General features: G+C 43.9%; 1 protein-coding gene across 1 annotated transcript in view; it reads left to right on the top strand.

Moving 5' to 3' along the window:
- Window positions 1-14420: 14420 nt before the first annotated feature.
- PDZD9 (PDZ domain containing 9) overlaps window positions 14421-22143 on the top strand; it is a gene marked incomplete at its 5' end in the record, with an annotated part of 200795 nt that continues 193072 nt past the window's right edge. The window contains one exon of the mRNA XM_086939739.1: window positions 14421-14595. Within this exon, the coding sequence (XP_086795865.1) occupies window positions 14421-14595 (175 nt within the window). The remainder of the gene's footprint in view (window positions 14596-22143) is intronic.

Genomic DNA, 22143 nt, shown 5'->3' with positions numbered 1-22143 from the left:
TAATATATATAAAAATCATTACAATCATGAAAATTTAAAAACAACCGATTTCTTGAGAAAGAGATATTACACATTTTGAACAGATACATTACACATATTAAAATAATTTAAAGGTATTGTGCCATACAAAACCCATGAAATCTCATCAAACTACTGTTGGAAATGGCCCTTTTTGCAGGGTTATCCCCAAACTTTTTGCTTCTTCCTCCTTTGTTTTTCCTGACCTGTGGTTGTTGACTTTAGGACTCTGGGCACTTTACCACTGCTGATCAGTGCTAAAGTGCACATGCTCTCTGTGTAAATTGTTATTGTGATTGGTATTCCATGATTGGCATATTTGTCTTACCAGTAGGTCTCTAGTAAAGTGCACTAAGTGTGCCAGGGCTAGCAACTCAAATGCTACTAGTGGGTTTGCAGCACTGATTGTGCCACCCACATCAGTAGCCCCATAGAGATGTCTCAGGCCTGCCACCACAGTACCTGTGCGCAGTTTAACTGCCATGTCGACCTAGCCAGTGTACCCACTTGCTAGGCCTGACCCTTTCCTTTTCTTACACATTTGACACCATTATGGTAGGCCCAAGGTACCCCCTTGGGCAGGGTGTAGTGTACGTGAGAGGTAGGACATGTACTAGTGTGGGTAACATGTCCTGATAGTGAAATACTGCCAATTTTGTTTTTCACTATTGAAAGGCCATCTTGTCCATGGGACAGAATGGGGAATGCTGTGTAACATGTTTACCTGCATATCTTCCTATAGGATCCAGGTAGAACATTGGAGTCTGGTATCCCTGAACTCAGAATTTAATAACACATCTTTTAGTAAAGATGGTTTTTAAATACTGTGTTTGAAAATAGCACTTTTAGAAAGTGGCTATTTTCTTGTTCAACCTTTCTGTGTGCCTCTGCCTGTTTGTGGATTGACTGTCTGGTTTGAGAGTGACAGGGGCTGGGGTGGCTCCAGAAGTCTGGGTGAGTCAGCACTAGGCTGAATAGATCTATCTGCATTTGGAGTGGTGGGAGGAGTAGCACATGGGCCTGATTATGGATGTGCCAGCCTTCCACAATGCTGGTTCCACCCCTTGCGACGTGTCTGATGGCCCGGGCCCAGCTAACTCCTGCTCACCCCCTTGGTAGCTTGGCACAGGCAGATAGGCTTATCCCAAAGGCAATGTGTAAAGTATTTGTACCAACACTCATAGTAACACAGTGAAAAAAACACAAATGGTCACCACACCAGTTGATGCGACGACGTCCTCGGCGTCGGCGACATGCTTCTCCGGTGTTGTGGCGCCTCCTCAGCGCTGCGACGGCCCTGCGACACGCTTCTTCGGTGATGCGACGGCGAACAGCGACAGCGGCGACACGCTTCCTCGCGGATGCAACAGTGGCTGCTGCAGCGGCATCACACTTCTCTCTTGTTGTGACGTGCTTCCAGCTCCCAACAACAAGAAGGCCTCACACACAATTACAGGCCCACCTGGCAGACTGGAACTCCCAGCAAGGAAGTTCAAGGAAGCAGGGGGTGAAGTCCTTTTGTGCCTAGGGCTTCAGAAACAGGAGGCCAGCTCTTCTCAGGCCCTTGGAGACTTTTCTTCAGATGGACACAGCACACAGCAAAGTCCTTCTTCGAGCAGGGGACACAGCACACAGCAAAGTCCCTTGGTTCTCTCCTTAATAGAAACAGCAAACAGCAGGCCAACCCCAGACACACAGCAAGGGCAGTACTTCTCCTCAGTATCTTCAGCCGATCTTCTTTGGCCTGGATTCCTCTTGATCACAAAGCAGTCTAACTTTCAGGGCTTTCAACTCTCATATTTATACACCAAAAGTCTTTGTTCTCTATATGTGAGGGGTCCTGGACCCAGTCCAAACCAGTTCTGGGGGCACTCTGCCAGTACACTTATTCTTCCTTTGTGAGTGTGTAAAGTGTGTATCCCCCTTACCCTGACTAGAAGCAAGGGTCCCTATGTTGTCAGAGGTACAGTAGCGGAGTGGCAGAAATGGACCGGAGACCAGACCTTGGTATATAGGGTTTTATTTTAACAAAGGACTTCTTTTTCTTTGCTGAATGTCTTTCACGTGAGGGAGCAGCCGGATCCGTGGTTGCTGGTAAAGAATAAGGGGTGTTCCTCTTCTAACACAGTTCTCTTCTACTTTATGCGAGAATGGTGCCTTTCTCTGCGTTGTAGTCTCCTCTCCTCAGCGCAGAATCAGCCCAAAAATTAAAGAGAAGGGATACATCAGTCACCTGTCTGAAGACTGTATTAATAAAAGGGTCGAGGGGAGTGAAGGGATAACACCAGTGCTCTAGTGTAGTCTTCTTAATTATTCAGTGCTCTAGTGGTGCGTTGTGGAAAAGAAGGTAAGGGAGGGGGTACATAGGAACAGAGGTGCGTAGACTCACGGAGAAGTACTGTTTTACCCTTACGCTACCTCTTCTCAGACCCTCCCCTCCTCCCGACCCAGCTCGACACCCTCTGTCGTACCTGGGAAAGCCACACTCCTCCGTGAGTGTGGCTGGGCGAGTCGCTGGAATGGTGCCCTCCAGGCTTCTTGTCTTCTTCAAATTCTCTCGGTCTTCGGTCTGCTTCGCCGTCCTCTTCCACCCGAACATGAACGCCAAGCTCCTCTCTGTCCTCCTTGTCGGTGATGTCACACGCCGACCTCAGGGCTTCCTGCCTTTTCACCAATGGACCGGCTCCTACGTCATTCCAGGGCAGTTCCTCACTCGCAGCATACGCCCCCTTAAAGTGATATTCCTCCTTCTTCTGCTTGTGGACCCCAGAGTTGTTCTTGCTCGATGCTCCAGTCCATCTGGGTGGATCGAAAAGAGGGGAGAGTCGAGGAGTCAACAACCCACCAATCCGTCGATGGAGTCATACAGTCGGTCACCGGGTACTCCCGGTTACACTCCTCCCCCCTAGGATTCTCCCGATTGGGGAGAAGAGGGGAGCGGGACAGGAAGTCTGCATTATTATCTAACCCTTTTCTATGCTTGATTATCATGGCATATGGTTGTAGAAATAAAAACCACCTAAGCACCCTAGGGTTCTGGGATTTGTTCTTGTACATCCACTGTAGTGGAGCATGATCGGTATACAAAACAATGGGTTTTCCCTCTAGGTAATACTTTAACTTGTCCACGGCCCACCGTATCGCTAAACACTCCTTCTCTACTGTTGGATACTTTGTCTCACGTGGGTACAACTTCCTACTGATGTATAACAATGGATGTTCTAAGCCATCGGAACCTATTTGGGAGAGCACTGCTCCTAAGCCGGTATTGGAGGCATCAGTGGTTAGTAAAAAGGTTTTCTCAAAGATTGGGGATATTAGCACTGGACTTGTAGTGATGGCTTTTTATTAGGAGGTTGAACGCCAGTCTGGCAGTCGCTGAAGGATTTTGTATTTCCTTCTTACTGGTGGTCTTTTTAAGAAGATCTGTTAGGGGAGAAGCCATTTGTGCAAAATTAGGCAGGAATCCCCTGTAATAGCCAATAAGCCCTAAAAAAGCTCTTAGCTCTTTTTTTAAACTGGGAAAAGGTGTATTGACTATGGCTTTGACTTTCTCCTCTTGAAGTGCGATGACTCCGTCCCCTAGCATGTATCCCAAATACTTTACTCTAGAAAATGCTGCCTTTGACTTCTTAGCATTGACATGCAAACCTGCTGTTTGTAAGGCTGACAAGATGTTGTTCACATGGGTAATGTGTTCGGGCCATGAGGCACTGAAAATTACAATGTCATCCAGATATACAGAACTAAATTCTGTATGTCGTTGCAGGACCTCGTTCATCAGCCTCTGGAAGGTAGCCGGGGCTCCATGGAGCCCAAACGGCAGAACATTGAACTCGTAGAGTCCATCCTCAGTTGCGAAAGCTGTCTTATGCTTATCTTCTTCCCGGAGAGGCACTTGCCAGACTCCTTTAGTCAGATCTAGCGTAGTTATAAATTTAGCCTCTCCGATTTTTTCAATCAATTCATCAACCCTCGGTATTGGGTAGGCATCACATGAGGAGATAGCATTCAGAGCTCGAAAGTCCATGCAGAACCTTGTGGACCCGTATGGCTTGGGAATCATTACAAAAGGTGATGACCAGCTGCTTCAAGAGGGTCTTATCACCCCTACCTTTAGCATATCTCGTACCTCGTGCCTTACGTCTGTCAGCTGCGGGTATTCTATACGGTATCAATTTGATTTGTGCTCCTTTCTCTGTCTCAATTCTATGTTCAGTAAGGGAGGTCAGACCCGGTTGATCAGAGAACATTGGGGCAAAGTCATGCAGTGTAGCTTTCAGTTCTTTTTTCATCTGGGGGGTTAGATCGTCATTAATGGGCAATTGACCTACAGTAGAGGTGTCCCCTTTGGTTGGTAACCCCAAATGGGCTGGCTTTGGAACGGGACCCAACCATTTCTTTAGGAGATTTATATGGAAACATTGAGTTCATGAGAGCGATAACCTTACTCTATATGTGGTATTACCCAAAGTTTCTATGACGAGGTAGGGCCCTGCCCATTCTTTGTGAAACTTTTTACCCGTGATAGGTAAGAGCACTAATGCCCAATCCCCTTTTTCCATATGCCTCCATTTGTTTCCTCTATTGTAATACTTAGCTTGTTTCGTTTGGTTCCTTTCTAAGTTGGAGTATGCTAGATCTCTCAGTGTCCCCAACTTGCTTCTTAACATTTGCGTGTATTCTAGTATGGACCTACTTTCTTCCTTTTCCTCATTTTCCCGAACTTCCTTAGTTATATCTAATAGGGTTCTTGGTTTTCTCCCATACAAAAGTTCGAAGAGAGAATACCCAGTACTACTCTGGGTTTGTGCTCTGAGGATATAAAGGGCCAAAGGTAAGAGCAGGTCCCAATCTTTGTTCTCTAAAGACAACATTTTGTGTAAGGTATTCTTTAGGGAGCAGTTATACCTTTCCACCAGTCCGTCTGTCTGGGGAGGGTATGCTGAGGTCTTGATCTGATGTATGTTTAGGGTTTTACATACTTCTTTCTTAAGCCGAGAAACAAAGGGGGTTCCCTGCTCAGTTAGAATTTCTTTTGGGAATCCTACCCTAGAAAACAACTCTATGAACGTTTCAGCGATGTTTTTAGTGGTGGGTGCTTTTAGGGCAAATGCTTCCGGAAATCGTGTAGTGTAGTCCACGATGACCAGGGCATACATATGGCCTTTAGCAGTTCTTGGCAATGGACCGATCAGGTCCATTCCCACCCTTTCAAACAGAGTCCCCATGATAGGGAGAGGTTGAAGAGGTATAGCAGGGGGTTTAGTCAAATACGTTTTTGGCATACCTCACATGTTTTACAAAACTCTGTAGCTTCCTTGTAAATGCCAGGCCAATAAAAGTTCCTCAAAATGTTTTGGAGGGTTTTTTCTGCCCCGGAGTGTCCTGCCGTTAAATGAGTGTGTGTGTAATAGAGAACTTGCTCCCTGAAGGGTTTAGGTACCAACAACTGTTTTGGGTCATTGACTTTGCCTTCCCTGTATAGCAACTCATTTTCTATGATAAACCTGGGATAGGACACCTGTGTGGTGGACTGCCCTACGTGTGTCATCTCCCACGCATTGTCTATTACTCCTACTTTTACTTTACAGGAAGGTCTACCTGAGGGGTACAAGGTTACTAAAGCTATGGGATAGGGTTTTACGACCCCATGTACACATCTTATGTGCACTATCTTCCCCGGGAGTATCTGGTCAGAAAGGATTAGAGAGCTTTGAACAACCGACTGTCTACAACCAGAGTCTAGCAAGGCCTTTATGGTTTTGTCATTCACTTGGACACGTACATAATAGGAAGTTCCCATCTCAGCGGTGTACATCACGGCTCTGGGGACGTAGACAACCTCCATCGGTTCCTCCATGGGTTTTCTTCGGGGACACATGCGAGCTATATGGCCCCATTCACCACATTCATATCACTGAGGTGTTTTTAGCTGGGGAACTTCAAACTTGAAGGGTCTGGTTTTTACTGCTTCTATTCCCGGTTTAGGTTTCTTTACTGTTTTTTGAGTTGTGGGGATTTTTATCGATTTGTCACCGTCCCAGAGCAAAGACCGAGGTTGAGCCCTTGAGTAGTTGGCGGCCATTTCTATGGCCTGAGCTGGTGTGAGGCCCGAGTGTTGCTTTAACCAGTGCTGTGTGCCATAGGGCAGCGCTTCCATGAACTGCTCGAGATAAATGCTATTTATTATATCCTCCTTACTTCTGCTTTCTGGGCTTAGCCATTTATCTGCTGCTGCCTTCAATCTGAAGAACAAAGTTTTTGGGTTCTCTCCTAGGGTTCCTTTTTCTTTTCGAAACTTCACCCTATAGACTTCTTCGTCTAACCCAAGGTGGTCTAGTATTAAGGTCTTGATTTCCTGATACGGCGTGTTCCCTAATGGGTTAGCCACCTGATAGGCTTCTTGGGCTGGCCCCGTCAATAAGGGAGCTAGGAAGAAGGGCCATTTGTCTTCAGGACAGCCACAGGCTCGCGCTGCCCTTTCAAAATTAGTGAGGAAGGCGTCGGGGTCCTCTCCTGTTCTATATTTTTGCAAAGCCACTCCTGAGGGATGGGGCATAGGGGGACATCTTTCATTCACTATAGGGGCTCCTGGCTCTTTCATCGCCTTTTGTAAGCCTTCTATCTGCGCAGTCATGGCATTTTTGAATACCTCCCAGTCCGCCTGAGCTGAATTCATTTGGCCCTCGACCGCCCACTTCAGTTTTTCCTGACCCTTAATTAAATGTTGAATTAATTGATCCATCGCTGGGGACGAGATGGAAGAGTCAGATCCCACTTCTGACACCAGTTGTAGCGGAGTGGCAGAAATGGACCGGAGACCAGACCTTGGTATATAGGGTTTTATTTTAACAAAGGACTTCTTTTTCTTTGTTGAATGTCTTTCACATGAGGGAGGAACCGGATCCGTGGTTGCTGGGAAAGAATAAGGGGTTTTCCTCTTCTAACACAGTTCTACTCTTCTTTATGCCAGAATGGTGCCTTTCTCTGGATTGTAGTCTCCTCTCCTCAGAGCAGAATCAGCCCAAATATTAAAGAGAAGGGATACATCAGTCACCTGTCTAAAGACTGTATTAATAAAAGGGTCCAGGGGAGCGAAGGGATAACACCAGTGCTCTAGTGTAGTCTTCTTAATTATTCAGTGCTCTAGTGCCGCGATGTGGAAAAGAAGGTAAGGGAGGGGGTACATAGGAACAGAGGTGCGGGGAAGTACTGTTTTACCCTTACGCTACCTCTTCTCGGACCCTCCCCTCCTTCCGACCCAGCTCGACACCCTCTGTCGTACCTGGGAAAGCCACACTCCTCCGTGAGTGTGGCTGGGCGAGTCGCTGGAACGGTGGCCTCCAGGCATCTCGTCTTATTCAAATTCTCTCGGTCTTTGGTCTGCTTCGCCGTCCTCTTCCACCCGAACACGAACGCCAAGCTCTTCTCCGTCCTCCTTGTCGGTGATGTCACACTCCGACCTCAGGGCTTCCTGCCTTTTCACCAATGGACCGGCTCCTACATTATTCCAGGGCAGTTCCTCACTCGCAGCATACGCCCCCTTAAAGGGATATTCCTCCTCTTCTTCCACTTGTGGACCCCAGAGTGGTTCTTGCTCGATGCTCCAGTCCATCTGGGTGGATCGAAAAGAGGGGAGAGTCGAGGAGTCAACAACCCACCAATCCGTCGATGGAGTCATACAGTCGGTCACCGGATACTCCTGGTTACAGGTACCTACCTCTGCAAACTAGAGCCCCCCAATTCTTACAACTACATAAAAAATAGTATTCTGTTCATACCTTAATTATATCTCATTTCATTATTAGTGATAATGTCTCTATATAAAATAATACCTCTTCACTTAAAGCCTGCTTCACACTTCCTGTTCCCCTTGCCCAGCAGCCACAAAAAACAGTGCCACTTTTCTTAAAGCCTGCTTCACTTTTCCAGTTCCCCTTGCCCAGCAGCCACAAAAAAGGCTGCAGGGGACTACTAAAGATTGTAGATTGAAGAAATAAATCGACCTGAAAGCAAGAAGATTGGAACTCTTTTATCATTTATGATTGTTATTTGAGTTGCTTGTTCTGGACTATCTATATATAATAAAATAATACCTGCCATACCAACAATCATAGCTATCACACCTGCCACGATAATTAAAGCGCTGTTATGTTATATTTAGTTCAAATAAATAGCCAACTCTATATATATAAAAAACGAAGGTATGTTGTCTGTTTGTCCTTTATGCATTACTACACCATTCATCCGATCGGCATGAAACTTTGGGAAGTTGTTGAGTACACTCCCGCAAAGGTTTCTGGCAAAAAAGAAAAAAAACAAGAAACGTTTGTTAAATATCGGGCCCCCGGCCCCCCAGAGCCCTCATAATCTTTCCAATACTGAACGTTTACAGTTTCCGGTGCGACTCGCTTTTGCAATGACCATCAACAAAGCACAAGGACAATCGCTGCAAGTGTGTGGACTAGATTTGGAGAATCCGTGCTTCTCACATGGACAACTGTATGTGGCCAGCTCACGCGTCGGAAAACCTTCTGATTTATTTGTGTACGCACCAGACGGAAAAACAAAAAATACTGTGTATCCACAAGCACTCAAATAAATAAATAGAACTAAAACAACACTATAAAATGTTTTCCATAATAAAATGAATACGTTTCAATAAAAATGAGACAATGTAAATTGAATGTTATCATAACAAGTTTCCTTAAATTTCCTTTCTTCTGAGATCGCAGCAACGCTCGACGGGTAAGCTAGTATGATAATAGTAACTTAATCTATAAAATGCATCTGTGCCTAATATCTGTATCCAACTGAGTCCTGTTAAAACAACCTGCCTACTCCTATACTGCGGACAAAACATCATCCTGGTTCAATTTGTTCTCGGCTATCTGAACGACCGTTGGGGCGGAATATACCAGCTCTTAGCCAGGATAGAACCCCTCTTCCTTCGTCCCTGTCTCCGTCTCGAGGCAGGAGAAAAAAGAAGGAAGTTGTAAAGAGGAAGTTAGTTATTTCAGCACCTTGAGAGTAGGTGGAGTTTTTAATACTTCTTGTTTGTTTCTCCTATATGAGGTTGGACCACCTCAAAAGAATTGACTGGGTTAAGGACGAAGGGTCATTTTGATAATCATTAAACCACCTCTAATTTTACAGCTGCTTGTGATGTATCAGAAGTGGGGTGTGTGTCATAGAGCCCAGGCACGCTGATGGTCGCAGTGTGTGCATATGCCCTTTACCAGACGTATCACAATTAGATTACTTATAATGTACCTCAGTGTAATTCGGGGGCATGCAGCATGCACAATTGCCACTCCCTTCAGAAACTTACTTGACATCTCTAACTGGGCTTTCTAGCATAGCTCACAGTGATGTGTGGTCTGTCCCTTATATGAAGGAAGCTTCAATAAAAAGTGCACCGCATTGGAAGCGATGTGGCGCAGCGACCAGGGTGCCTGACTCCAGACCACAGGGTTCACGGTTCAATCCCCAGCTCTGGTGGCAGGTTAGCCCAGCACCATGTGACTGTGGGCAATAGCTCGCTTAACCTACCTGATGGCCCCCAGCACTGGGACACCTTTCCAGAGGTAGCTGTGCGCTTTACAAATGCTGGTATTATTTATATTTATTATTGGAGGCTGAAATGAAAGCTTCAGCTCACCACCCATGGTGCATTTGATACTTGCTCTCGAGTATGTGGAGGCATAGCATAGACTAAAGCCTTATTTGGAGGATGGCTGGTAAAGTTAAGGACTTAACAGGCAATTCAAATTGGAATTTTAATTGCATATATGTTGCACTTACATCCACAATGAGGCGCTGAAGTTCTGTGATGTTATAAAGGTTAACCTTTCTGCATTCTCAATCTGGCAGCATTTTCCTGCTCAAGATATTTATGCAATTACCTGAAGGTGTAACAGTATCAGTATGAAGCCTCCTGGTAATTGCTGCAACTATACTAATGCTGTGGTGCTAAAAAATGTATTAAGGGACTTATTTTCCTATCCGTCACATTAGAGGGTTCTAAATGCCATCCTTCTAATATCGCCAAATGCTAAGAAGTTTCACATTTTTCATCTTTTTTTCATACTCTCTTTTACAGTACACTCCGTATGTAGATGGACTGGAACCACTTAGCTCCTAACTCCTCTGCCTGCCTTTCCAAATGGGGGCATCTGGTTTTTAAGCCCACTGTTACTCTGATCCTGAGTTAGACTAAAATCTATAAGGTTGCACTCAAAAACACATGGAAATCCCTCAAAACAAACAAAAGCACCACCCCCCTAAACAGTGCGTATATAACCATTCTGTTGCTGGTCTAGCTACAGGTTCCGAAAAGGAGAAAGAACCGTTTGAGTGGATTTCAGGATGCCATTATGAATGGATAGCTTGTATTTCACACTTTCACCAGCCCCACACATCTGTTGGCCCTGAGACATGAAGGTCTTCTTTGTTCCATGCAATGAGAAGAATTTTTTACCAATATGTGAAATCTGAAGCTGTTTATCAAAATATTATAATGAATTTTCTTGTGCAGCATTTTTACTTTAACTGACATTTTTGTGATTTGTCGTCTTACTGCTGTGTTGATCATTACAATGTCATATCCACTTAGTGTGAGATAGTTACAGCTCAGATAACTACTTTCTCCTTCCTATAACAAGAAGGAGAGCATCTAACTTTTAACATCCCTCAATTTTCTGTAGTTTCTTGTGATCACTAGTGTATGCTGCCTTATTGGTAATTTCTCTTTACATTGCAGAAGCAAATGTACCACCCTTCCAGAAACACTCATGTGAGCATATGTTGAAAAAATGACAGCTAGATTGCTGTAGTGACTAAGGAGTGAGTACGAGAAACCATAACCTAACTCAGTTAACTTCTGATACGCTGTGTCTTTCTCAATGTCTGCCCTTTAGCCTTTTCTTCTGAAGCCTCTCCCCCCATGAGATGGCTGAAAAGGGCACCTCGCTGTAACTTTTTGAGGTACTGTCCCTTTTCTTGCCATGAGTCTTCTGTAGAGTTCAGACCCTTCTTCAGATGGCTGAGAGAAAGGGAGGTCATGTTTAGAGCTAATGCCATTTTCACAAATGGGGTTACCCTATAAAGTCAAAAGGACCTGGATATCGTTCAGTACAGAAAAACAATGGTCCTAGACTGTTGTAGTTTAAGATTCAAAACACTATCATTGAGTGCGTATAGTCAAAGTCAAAGTACTTTATTCGGTTTACTTAATATGAAACCATAAGTTACAGATTACAAAATACATTACAATCACAGTTTAAAATACACAATATACAAACACAAAAAAGATGTACACATTCCCCGGGTTTAAAACAGTGGTGGTAATATAACTTCAGTGTTTACGAGATGAAGAGGGCTTCATAAACAATCCAATAAATAGTAAGAATTAAAAAAGAACCTTAAAACATTATAAACAATTAATTTGAAGTTCCAGGCTTTTTCTAAACTTCAGTGAACATTTCAGGAAGCCGGCCACAAAAGGAATACATTCAGGTTTTAACAGTTGCAAATAATAGAGAGCGGGACGTGCTTGCACAAAATTTAACTTTTTTAAAAGAGTTTTTAAATGAAAGATCCTGGGCATTTCATAAAATTTACAAAAAACATGAAGTGCAGCAGATCCTGAGGAGACATATTGTCGCAGCCACAGGGCGCTAGCACTATCCCTTTATGACATCCCCTTGGAACAGCTAATAGGAGATGGAAGAGGTCCATTCTAAACCTGATTAATAAGAATCGCTTGTAGGCTGATAACGGCCATGACAAATATGGTTCCAAGTCTAAGGATGTTTTAAACATCATATATTTACGAACACTGGGCTTCAGCAGATCTTTCTCCTCTCCTTCCATTATTTTACGTAAGGTAAAGGAGTGTTCTACAGTATAGTAATTTAGGCACAAAAGATCATAAGCACACACAGAAAAATAGAAAGGCCACTTCCAAAAGACTGATAACTTGAGTTTATTCAGTCACACAAAGAATTATTTCAAAGAATTAGTTATTTTGATGTACAATGTTTTAGACAAGTCTTTTGGAAGTGGCCTTTCTATTTTTCTATGTATGCCTATGATCTTATGTGCCTTAATGACTAAATACTCATTCAATGATAGTGTTTTGAATCTTAAACTACAACAGTCTATGTTTAGAGCTAAATCACAGAGGGGGGACAAATGCTGGACCCTGATAACTCTACCACTGATTCATGAGGCCGTTCACCTGCTAATAAGAAGTAGGCCTTGGGTGAAGAGGGAAGGACAGTGGTTTTAGGGAGTAGGATATGAAGCAAAGAACTCTAAATACAACTGGCATGGGCTACAGAGGAGTATGTGTTTTATGAAAGTAGTGTGCAGGGAAAGCTCTGAAAAGGGGTGACAGAGCTATGTTCTAATGTGCACAAAGGAATAAAATGAGTATACAGAATTGAGGAAGATATGTTATACGCAGGAGTTGTAAAACTAACATTTTTATTTCTAGAATGAAATACATTTTTAACATATTTGTAAAGTTTAAACATGTTTTGGGGAAGCAAAAAGGATAACATGTTTTGAAAAGCAGATAGTTCATACAGAGACAAATTGACATAATGCTGCATTAAACTATTTAAATTGGAACACAGGTCAGCAAGCCACAAGTCAGCCCTTGACCTGAACTGGGAGACTGATCTTGATGTTATGTTACATTTTTTTCAGATCTAGCCCAAGTGTTTGGTTCATTTAGATACCAAGGTCTTCTCAAATGTTATACAGTGGGAGAGGGGCAAATTAGTGTTTGTTTCTCTCAGCAAAACTTCGTTTTAAAGATTCATTCCAATGAAAGACCTAGGAGTTGTCAGATAGAGAAGTGGACAATTGCTTATGGTGTCTCTTAGGTGTCTTGCTAAGAGGTGACTTTTGTTTATGCGCTTGAAGATGTAGAGAGATGGAGCTGTTTTTCCCATATTATGTGGAACTGTCAGGAACACTAGAGCAACTGTTACTGTAACCACAGTAACATGCCACGTAAGGGAGATTGAAGGCAGGTTGACAGCAAGAACTTTCCTCAATAACTTTGCTCCTAAACTTGGAGGAGAACATAAAGAGCAGCTGGGCTCTTGTCGAGGGTGGCACAATGCATAGCAGTTCTGTTAAGATTAGCATGTAACCAGTGCTGTAAGTGGGATGAAAAGGCTCGAAATGGGTGTGGCTTGAGAAGTCTTTAAACAAGGCTAGACTGCCGACTTTGGAGCTGGGAAGCCAAAGTTCGAGCCTCGGGTCGACTCCACATCCTGTGATTCTGGACAAATCACTTAATCTCTCTGTGCCTACCAAAAAAAAAGAATGTGTCCTTGTGTAACGTATCTGGTGCTCATGTAAAGTGCTCCAATACCTTTGGATCGGTTTGAGCTATATAAATCTGCAGACAAAAAAGGGGACGCATTTAACATACTACAATCAACACCAAAGGCAGATATGTACTCACAGAAGGCACAGTGGATGGGAAACCCCTTACCCCGGTGGTGCTTCACACCCCTAATGTAGGTTAGTCCCTTTTTTTGTCCGCCCTGCCCCCCGCTTTGTTCAGCACACTCACCCACATTCTGGTGTGGAGACTTTAATTGTGTCCCCAATTTGGAACTTGATAGGTCCACTCCTCCTCTTACGGGGGCACAGTCCCATACTACATCCAAGCAATCGCAGCAATGGTCCCAGAATATACAGGGGTTGGATGCCTGGCGCACATTATATCTGCTTAAGCTCGAATATTCTTCATTACATGCTTCTTCATTAAATGCTCTCCACTTCATTTTGGTGGTAATTTGCGATTTCCTTTAAAAAATCACTTTTTTACTTTTTTCAAAGTGCCATGTGGCACACATGCATGCCCTTAGGACATGTATGTGCACCATATGTGCACAAATGCACATTTCAGAGGTGCAACAGGGAGTCCTTTTGGAACCCTTGCACCCTTGAAATTGCAAGCACAATTTGCACCTATTAAGTACTCGTAAATGGCGTGCGCAATTCCCATTTATTCCTACGGGCATCTTGGCCCATAGTAATGACTGGAAAGCCATTCCTTAATTGCGACTCGCAATTAGCAAGTCACAATTAAGGAATGCAAGGAAATCGCAAAAAAATTGCAAATTTTTAATAGCGATTCTCTAAAAGTCTCTTTTTGATAATCGCAAATGTATCCTTTGATACATATGCCCCATTGTCATAATCCTTTTACGCAGCATGAAAAACAAAATTTGTGAATTTTTTTTAATGTTTGTAAATAAACTGTAAAGCAAAACACCAAAAGGTAAATGTATAACTGTTACCACAACACATGTACTTAGAGAAATAATATTTTCAGAGACTACAGCTTTAGTTAACATAATTTTCATTTTCCTATTCAAGGACCGCAGCAAGTGTCTTCTGAGCACACGCTTAGTACAACTTTACAGACTCATCTTTATTTGGATGCTGAAGGTTTGGGAGTAGCTCTTATTCAAAATGGACCATACCTCCAAATTGTACAAATTATTGACAATGGTGCTGCTGCCAGAAATGGACGACTTAAGCCAGGTAATTAACCTGGAAGGAACTAGTTACATTGGAGTTGGATATTCATAAATAAAGCTGAATATTTTCATAATCAATAATTTCCTTGTAACTAAGCAATAAGGTTGGTTTGTGTCATAACCGGTTAGAAAGGTGAATCAGTTGGTATTACTTTCGGTAACAAAGTCCTCAATAGAATTTTTCTTTTTTAAAGTACAACGTAAAAAAAATTAAGATGGCTACCACAAAGGTCCGAGTCTAAATTTGTTTTATATAGTATCTCAAATGATTAATAGTTTTCTAGCCAAACCTCGGGTGAAGATGTGCTGCACAGGGATCTTTCTTTATCATGTTTGCTCTTTACTCAAAGGTGATATTAATACTGTGTCCTGTTTGCAAATGTTTTGTTAGGTACAGTTATATAGATACAGTTTGAATTATAAGGTTTTTAGAGATTTTTTGTGGTTGTATTAAATATTGATTTCAATATCTGGCATATGTTCTTCGTTTTGATTACATCAATTACCGTGGGTTTATCCAATGTCAATGTCATGTTTCTTTTTGAAGGTTTAACTGTGAATATGCAACAGTTTTGTCAGCCTTACTTCCTCCACCCACACATCTCTTAGAAGTGGACCTGTTAGGTTCACTTTTAGGATTCTCACATCTGCAGCTAACCACCTGTGCAGCTCATCAGACAATTTTATTTTCCAGCTCTCCCACGTTGAAGAATATTGAGCCCATGCCTAATTATGAATTACCCAGAGCAAAAAAATAAGTAATAGACTGATCGCATATTCTGGTCCTTAGACTGTGCCTCAAATAAACTATACTAACTCAACAGTCATCCTTCTTTTCTTGAATTGGATTTTGTTTAATGGTAAGCAGTTTATGCAACCAATAGTTATATTTTCCTGTTTTAATGGATCGGTGATAATGCGTCATGTGTTTTATATTTTCAGAATAGCTTCAGCAAGCACACCCTTCATAGCTCTCGACAACCTATTGTTCATCATTAGCAAGTTCATAATGGTGACCTCAATTCAATTCAATAATCTTTATTTCGTTGCTTTTGCATAATAAAAGATATACAATAAAAAAGTACTTTGTAAAATGCCAAAAATCAATAATCAATACTACACATCATCGTATTGGGTCACATTGTTATGGTTAATGGTGACCTTAATTCAGATTGTGATAGCAGTTTCACCTAGGTGTTAGCTGTGTTCTGCTCACTACATTTACAGGATCAGTGCATCAACAACCCAAGTGAGAAATGCCATCTGAAAATCAAAACTGAAGGTGCACCCTACCTGTACAATACCCTAAATAAACCTACAATCTAAATAGAAAAAAATAGAAAAATATCAAAACCACAATGAGGGTTGGTATTTTCCTTCTATACCAGTCATGACAACTAGCCCATTGTAGTTCATACTAGAAACCAGGGGGTGCGTGGCTGAACACCTATGAAGTGAGCAGCTCTGCTTGGAGCTCCACTCGGCCAATCCCCATCCAGTGCCATCCTACAGTATCACACCCAGCTCGGGCCCTAACTACCCCCTGAGGATAAGCTTACACCTCTGTTGCCGGCCATCACCACAGCAGAAAAGATCAATTGTGGGTGATTGACTGACGGAGCCGTGAAGCCACAGCTTAAGATGGCGGTGACTCAGCACTGCGGCGATCCAGAGGGATGACAGACCCGCTGCTGATGCCACATGCTGAGCTGGTGACCTGGGGTGCCTGGTGGTGAGCTGCTCTGGACCCCCAGGTCCTCTGACCTGGCAAGTCTATCACTGAACTTTCAGGAGGTGGCCCAGTCCTGCAGGATTTAGTCCTGATGCCTGAGGTGCCTGGGCGGAGAGACGGTGGCAAGGAGCTGTGCAAGCCAGACTGCTGAAAGGGCCTGAGAGAGAAAACCCCCCGGAGCTGAGGTGAAAGTCGGTGGTGCCCCCTGTACCTTAGGCTCAGGAGAGCAGAATTGGAGGTCCGGCTTCTAGTCCTGGTGTGCACCAAGATCCTGGTTTCCTGTGCGTTGAGGCTGCGGTGCAACACAGCATGCTGCACCTAGACTAGCTGCCTTATATACTGCAGCCAAGGCCACAGGGTCCCTGCATGCCACCACTAGAGAAGCAATCATAATATCTGTACTGAAGCTGGGGAAACTGGCTGATGATCTACAGACCACTGTCAATGTTAAATATAGAATATAAAATATTGAGTAAGATACTGGTGGCCAGTTTACTGCCCCTCATGCCTAAACTGATTTCCCCAGTCCAGGCAGAATTCATACCCACCCGTAACACGGCCATAGCATTGGACAACTCCTGTTTGTCCTGGGCACTGCAGACTATGACTGGGCACATGCAGCAGTGAACCTAGAGAAAGCGTCCGGTGGCCTAGAATGGCATTACCTTTATGAGGTGCTAACATACATGGCGCTATGGGTGGGAGCTTCCGAGTGTGGATAAAACTCCTCTATACAAACCCGACTGCTAGAGTCCGCACAGGGCAAACCATCTCCATGAGTCAGGGGATGGGCTGAGGAATGTGTAAGGGGTGTCCTCAGCCCCCTCTGCTGTTTGCATTGGCTATAGCGCCTTTGGCCATCTATGCGCGAACGGTTTGTAGACATCAGGGCTTGAAAATTCAGGGTTCTCAATACAACATTGCGTTGTATGCATAGGACCTCCTGCTTTTCCTCTGCAATGCTGAGGGGACCTGAATGGGGTCAGGGACATACTGGAGAGTTTTTGCCTACTGTCTGTCTTAAAGGTAAACTGGCAGAAGTCCAGGTTTTGCTGTACAGCACCAAAAAGAGGTCAACCAGAAGAACTAGAACACCTACAGTGGGAACCCCGCTGCCAAGCATATCTGGGTGTGCGGATCTACCACAACCCTGCAGGCCTTTTGGAGGGCAACATAGGTCAAGCAATCCGTTCCCTCCGCTGTTCGGTGTATTTTTAGTTTGAAAGATGTTGCCACTCTCTGTGGCGGGCCGAGTGGCTCTTCTGAAGATGGTCGCTTTGCCGCATCTCCTTTACTTCTTTGGCTCACTCCCAGCCTAGATCCCACGACCATTGTTTCAAGACATGGAATCTCTGGTTACCTCGATATGGGGCGGGGGTGCAAACAGGTAGCGTTGGCCACGTTCCAGTGCTCCACAGCGACTGGGGGACTGGCTGTCCCTGACTACGATTTATACTATATAGCGACTCAAACTGGCTGATCCAGAGGCTGGTGACCAGGAGAAATCTGGACAGGACTCAAAGCCTATTTGCGCCAGCGACATCAGATCTTATTGAGATGCTACTAAGAGTGCGGTGGCTCACCACTGGTGACACTGGGGAATTCAGAGTAAATACTCAATGCTGAAATAGGTGTATGCAAACAACACGTAGTAAGATACTATACACCCCCAATTTGCCTCTCTCCCCATGCTACAACAGCTTCTTCATGGGGGATGCTGGGTGGAACTTGATGCTTTGACTGCTGCGGGAGCAACAAGGGTGGAAGATCTCTTCAGGAATTTGGAACTACTCCAGTTTGAAGAATTTAGAGCATAATTTGACTTACAACAGGATCATTTCCTATTAGACATCTCACCTCGGCGCTAAGTAAGCATTGGGGCACTGGTTCATCTGAATCACCGGAACTCATATTCTGCCAATACGTGGCCTTATCAGCAGGCACCATTAAGAAGGTGGGACAAGGAGCTGAATCTAGGTCCAGTGACTCAGGCTCCAGATAAATAGAATTGTTGCTTGGGGGAGTCACAGTTCCTAAGAAGAGATGGTAGAAGAGGAAGAAGATGTTATTCTCCTAAGATAGTGACAGGGGACAGTATGTCCTTGTCTTGGTGCCCTCCCACACACCGAAGGATGTCATGCTTCATCATAGGCGGTGTTCCTTCTTGGGCCGGCGCTGCAATGCGCTACGGTTCCCTAGAAGGGTCAATTTTTCAGAGATCTTTTGAATTATTAAGCCGTAAAGGTGTGCGCGGGTCTGAGTTAGTGTGGTATTCAGTTCATTGTTAAACGAATTATACATTTATAACATGGTGGGGCAGATTGCAAACTCTTAAAATAATGATAACCCCAATCATCAATTTTTTATCATCAATGCTAGCTATAAAGGTTTCCTCTGCTTTCTTTCATAAAATTGATTCAATTTCTTCGAGATTCTTATGGAATGATAAGAGAGCTAGAATTACCGTAGGAAACCTTCTGTCATTGGTGGTTGTAATCCTTTAGATTGGAATCTATACCAAATCTCCTTTCTAGCATTTCAAAGTGCACTCTGGTTCTTACTGGACTCTCAACATATACCTCCTTGGATTCATATTGAACAGACATGCGTAATGCATTTAAATATATTGATCCAAACCTATCCATAAATCAAGATGGTCATGTTAATGGTTTAATCCTAAACTTCATACTGACATTGATCCTAGTACGGATTCTTTGTGGGCTGCCAAAGGTATCAGTCTGGTGAAAGATCTCTATGACACTAATCATGATCCTTTTTCTTTTTTAGCCAAGAAATATAACCTCAAAGATATGGATTTTCTTTTTTTCTTTTTAACTAAAGGTTAAACTTTCTGAAATAGAGGAGGAGCTACGTCAGCAAACAAGATGGCTGCTTAGGCTCCCGGCTCCGCCGACCTCCGTAACCCGCCACGATATCCTGTACACTATCCTGACTTTACGCCTAGTCTCTGTGTGCATGAACTGTTCCGCACTCCAATGGTGAAATCCATAAACTTTTATCGGCTTGTTTGACGAAGTTCCATCGAGTTGAAGTTTGCGGCCTACTCCAGCGGTGAAGCCGGGGCCTCGAGTACTTTCACAGCCGGGCTGCAGTGCAACAACATCGGCCATGAGAACCAGGCTGGGTCCGGTCAACCGGAGTGGAGGCTTTATTTAAGCCCAAATCTGGCGGTGATCGTTTCTATTGCTCAGCATTGACGGAGGAGTGATTCTGCTTGCTACTGGCTGCGGGTGGGGGTCCCCGTCCCGCTGACCCGGTATTGGGCCCGCCGGGGTTCGGTGGTTCGGGGTCTCTGGCCTGCGGCCTTAACCGGGTAGACTTTGGCTGCGAATAAAGACCGGTCACCCTCCGCATCTGCACGTTCGAGATCCTGTTTGTTCTCCCCGAGGATGCTGGATTCACCCGGGGAGGTGAGTGTGATTGATGTCGGGCATGAGACTATGGATCGAACGGTGCATGAGCCATCGCTGAGGTCAATACTGGCAGAAATTTGGGCGTTTCGCTCACATGTGGATATTTTGTTGAGCAAATTGGACACGCGCCTATCTGAGATGCTCCTGGTGGAACTGGACCCAGCCTTACTAATGGAAGAGGACACTGCAGCCATTCAAACGTCGGCCATTTTGACTCCATGCGAGAACCCCGTGAGGAAACAAGTATTGGAACCATCGGATGGTGCCCTGGGAGACGGTGTTCCAGAGGATGTCATGGTATTGCCGAACCTTCCACCACTATCGGCTTTGGAGATATCAAAAGGCGATCCCCTCCCGGAGACTTTTGTTTGTGACTTTCCATTCATTTTGTGGTCATTTTCTCCTTTCTTGGTGACTCTACGACTCCTGTGCAAGATACATTGGGACTGTTCATCTAGGAGGGAGAGTTCTTCTGCGTCTAAAGTTCCTGTGGACTCACTGCCTGCGAGTCGCCATGGATTGATTTTTGATGACTCTCTTCTCCTTTATTACTTCTTTATGTGCCTTCGGGTCTCGCTGGGGGGGGGGGCACGTTTTCTTGTTCGGAAGGGCCAAGGTTAAGATCTACCAGTTCGGGAAGGGTTGGAGTGGCTTTCACAAGTGTTTGATCTGCAACTGTTTGCTCTAAGAGGCTGGGCGATGTCTCACGGTACCCTCTGATTTTTTCTATAGTGTTGTCATAATGTTTGTCTTTTCGTGATAGGGGGTGGCTGTTTCTGGCGGGGGGGCTACAGGGGCTTGGAGCCCAAATAGATATGCCCTCCTCCATTCTTTTTCCTTCCTTTAGGGTTTTAGTTATTAGGGGCGACAGGCACGCTGCTAGTGGGGTCAGGCTGTAGCCATTTGCAGGGGTGCAGGGTGGGGGGCTGGACAGGGTTTTTTATTTTGCCATTTTTATTTTCTATGGCCTTTCTTTTCCTTCTCTTTCTTTCCTTAAAGGATCAGTTTAGCTACGAATCATTCGGATTCTTATCGTGTGCTTGTATTTAGTGCTTATGCTTTTATGATATCCTGATTCCTGGGTGGGCAGGCCCCGAGAACTGGCGCAACATGGAATGTATATTGTGTGTTCGTTTGTACCGATCTATATGCTTTGGCGCCAATGTTCCATTATAGTGGTTATTACATGCATATCCTGTCTCTTACCCTGTCCCCTGCATGTTTCTGTTTGATTGTATGGCACCTGATCCTCTCTTATATAATATAAAATGAAACCTCTGTCTCATCCTGGAACCCAGTTGTGCATTCTAATACAAGTTCTATCCTGAATCACTGCCGGACCTCTGGGTTGTCGGCTGATGAGCTGTGTCGCACTGTGATATCGGCGGTCTTTACTGATCTAGCGGCCGGCCCCCGCGGTTGTAGGCCCATGCTTGTATTTTAATTGAATGCTAAAATAAAGGTTTTTCAAAAAAACTTTCTGAAATACCCCTTTCAACAGATCCAGTTACTATCTCACTTTTATCCATGTGGACACATTCAAGTCATACTGTTTCAGAAATGTATACATTTCTATCTGCTCCACTGCCTCCACATTCTACAATTACTCATGATAAGTGGTCTCCCATTTTGAAGAAAAGGTTTTCAAGCACATTTCACAAGATACCTGGCAGCAAATCGGGAAATTATCCCTACGTAATAAAATTGTTCCTTCATTAATCCAATCTAAATTCTTCACATTAAATCTTCTACATCGGACCCCTGCTCGTTTACATAAGTTGAAGGTATGAGATAGTGATCTTTGTTGCAACTGTAATCTGGGACCAGGCCCCATCAACATATTTTTTTTAATGTACCCTATTAAATTATTTTTGAATACGGTAACATTTATCACTAATCTTTTATACATCTATAGTTCTCTCCTTACCTATGATTTTGCTAGGTCCATGGGCTACAGTTGTCCCTTTACCTCTTGATAATACGGATGTCGAGCTCTTAGACTTACTTTTATCAATTGATGTTTACATTATACTGACAGAATGGAAATCTTTTCATCTCCTGTCTTATCATACCTGGTGGGCATGGGTTTCATGTCTTTGTGGTGCTCATAATTTTGTTGAAAAGAAGCATTATTCACCTTCAATTTCTAGTAATGTTTGGCGGTGTCTGGCTAACTGTATAAACTTGTCCTCTCAGGGGTTGGTAGCTGAATATCCCTTTGATTCCATTTCTTAATTTAATTTCTTGTGATGAAGAAGGTGTCCCTTCCTTCTTCCCCCCTTTTTCCCTTTTTCACTCGCTGATATTTCATATCCATTAAGCAATACTACTAATATGTCTCTGTTGTGATATATATTGTTGCCTCATTTGTTCCATACTTTTGGGA

Source organism: Lissotriton vulgaris, chromosome 10, assembly GCF_964263255.1.
Source record: "Lissotriton vulgaris chromosome 10, aLisVul1.2, whole genome shotgun sequence".
Classification (NCBI taxonomy): Eukaryota; Metazoa; Chordata; class Amphibia; order Caudata; family Salamandridae; genus Lissotriton; species Lissotriton vulgaris.
The sequence above is the reverse complement of the archived record's forward strand: the minus strand, read 5'-3'. Positions and strand labels throughout refer to the sequence as shown.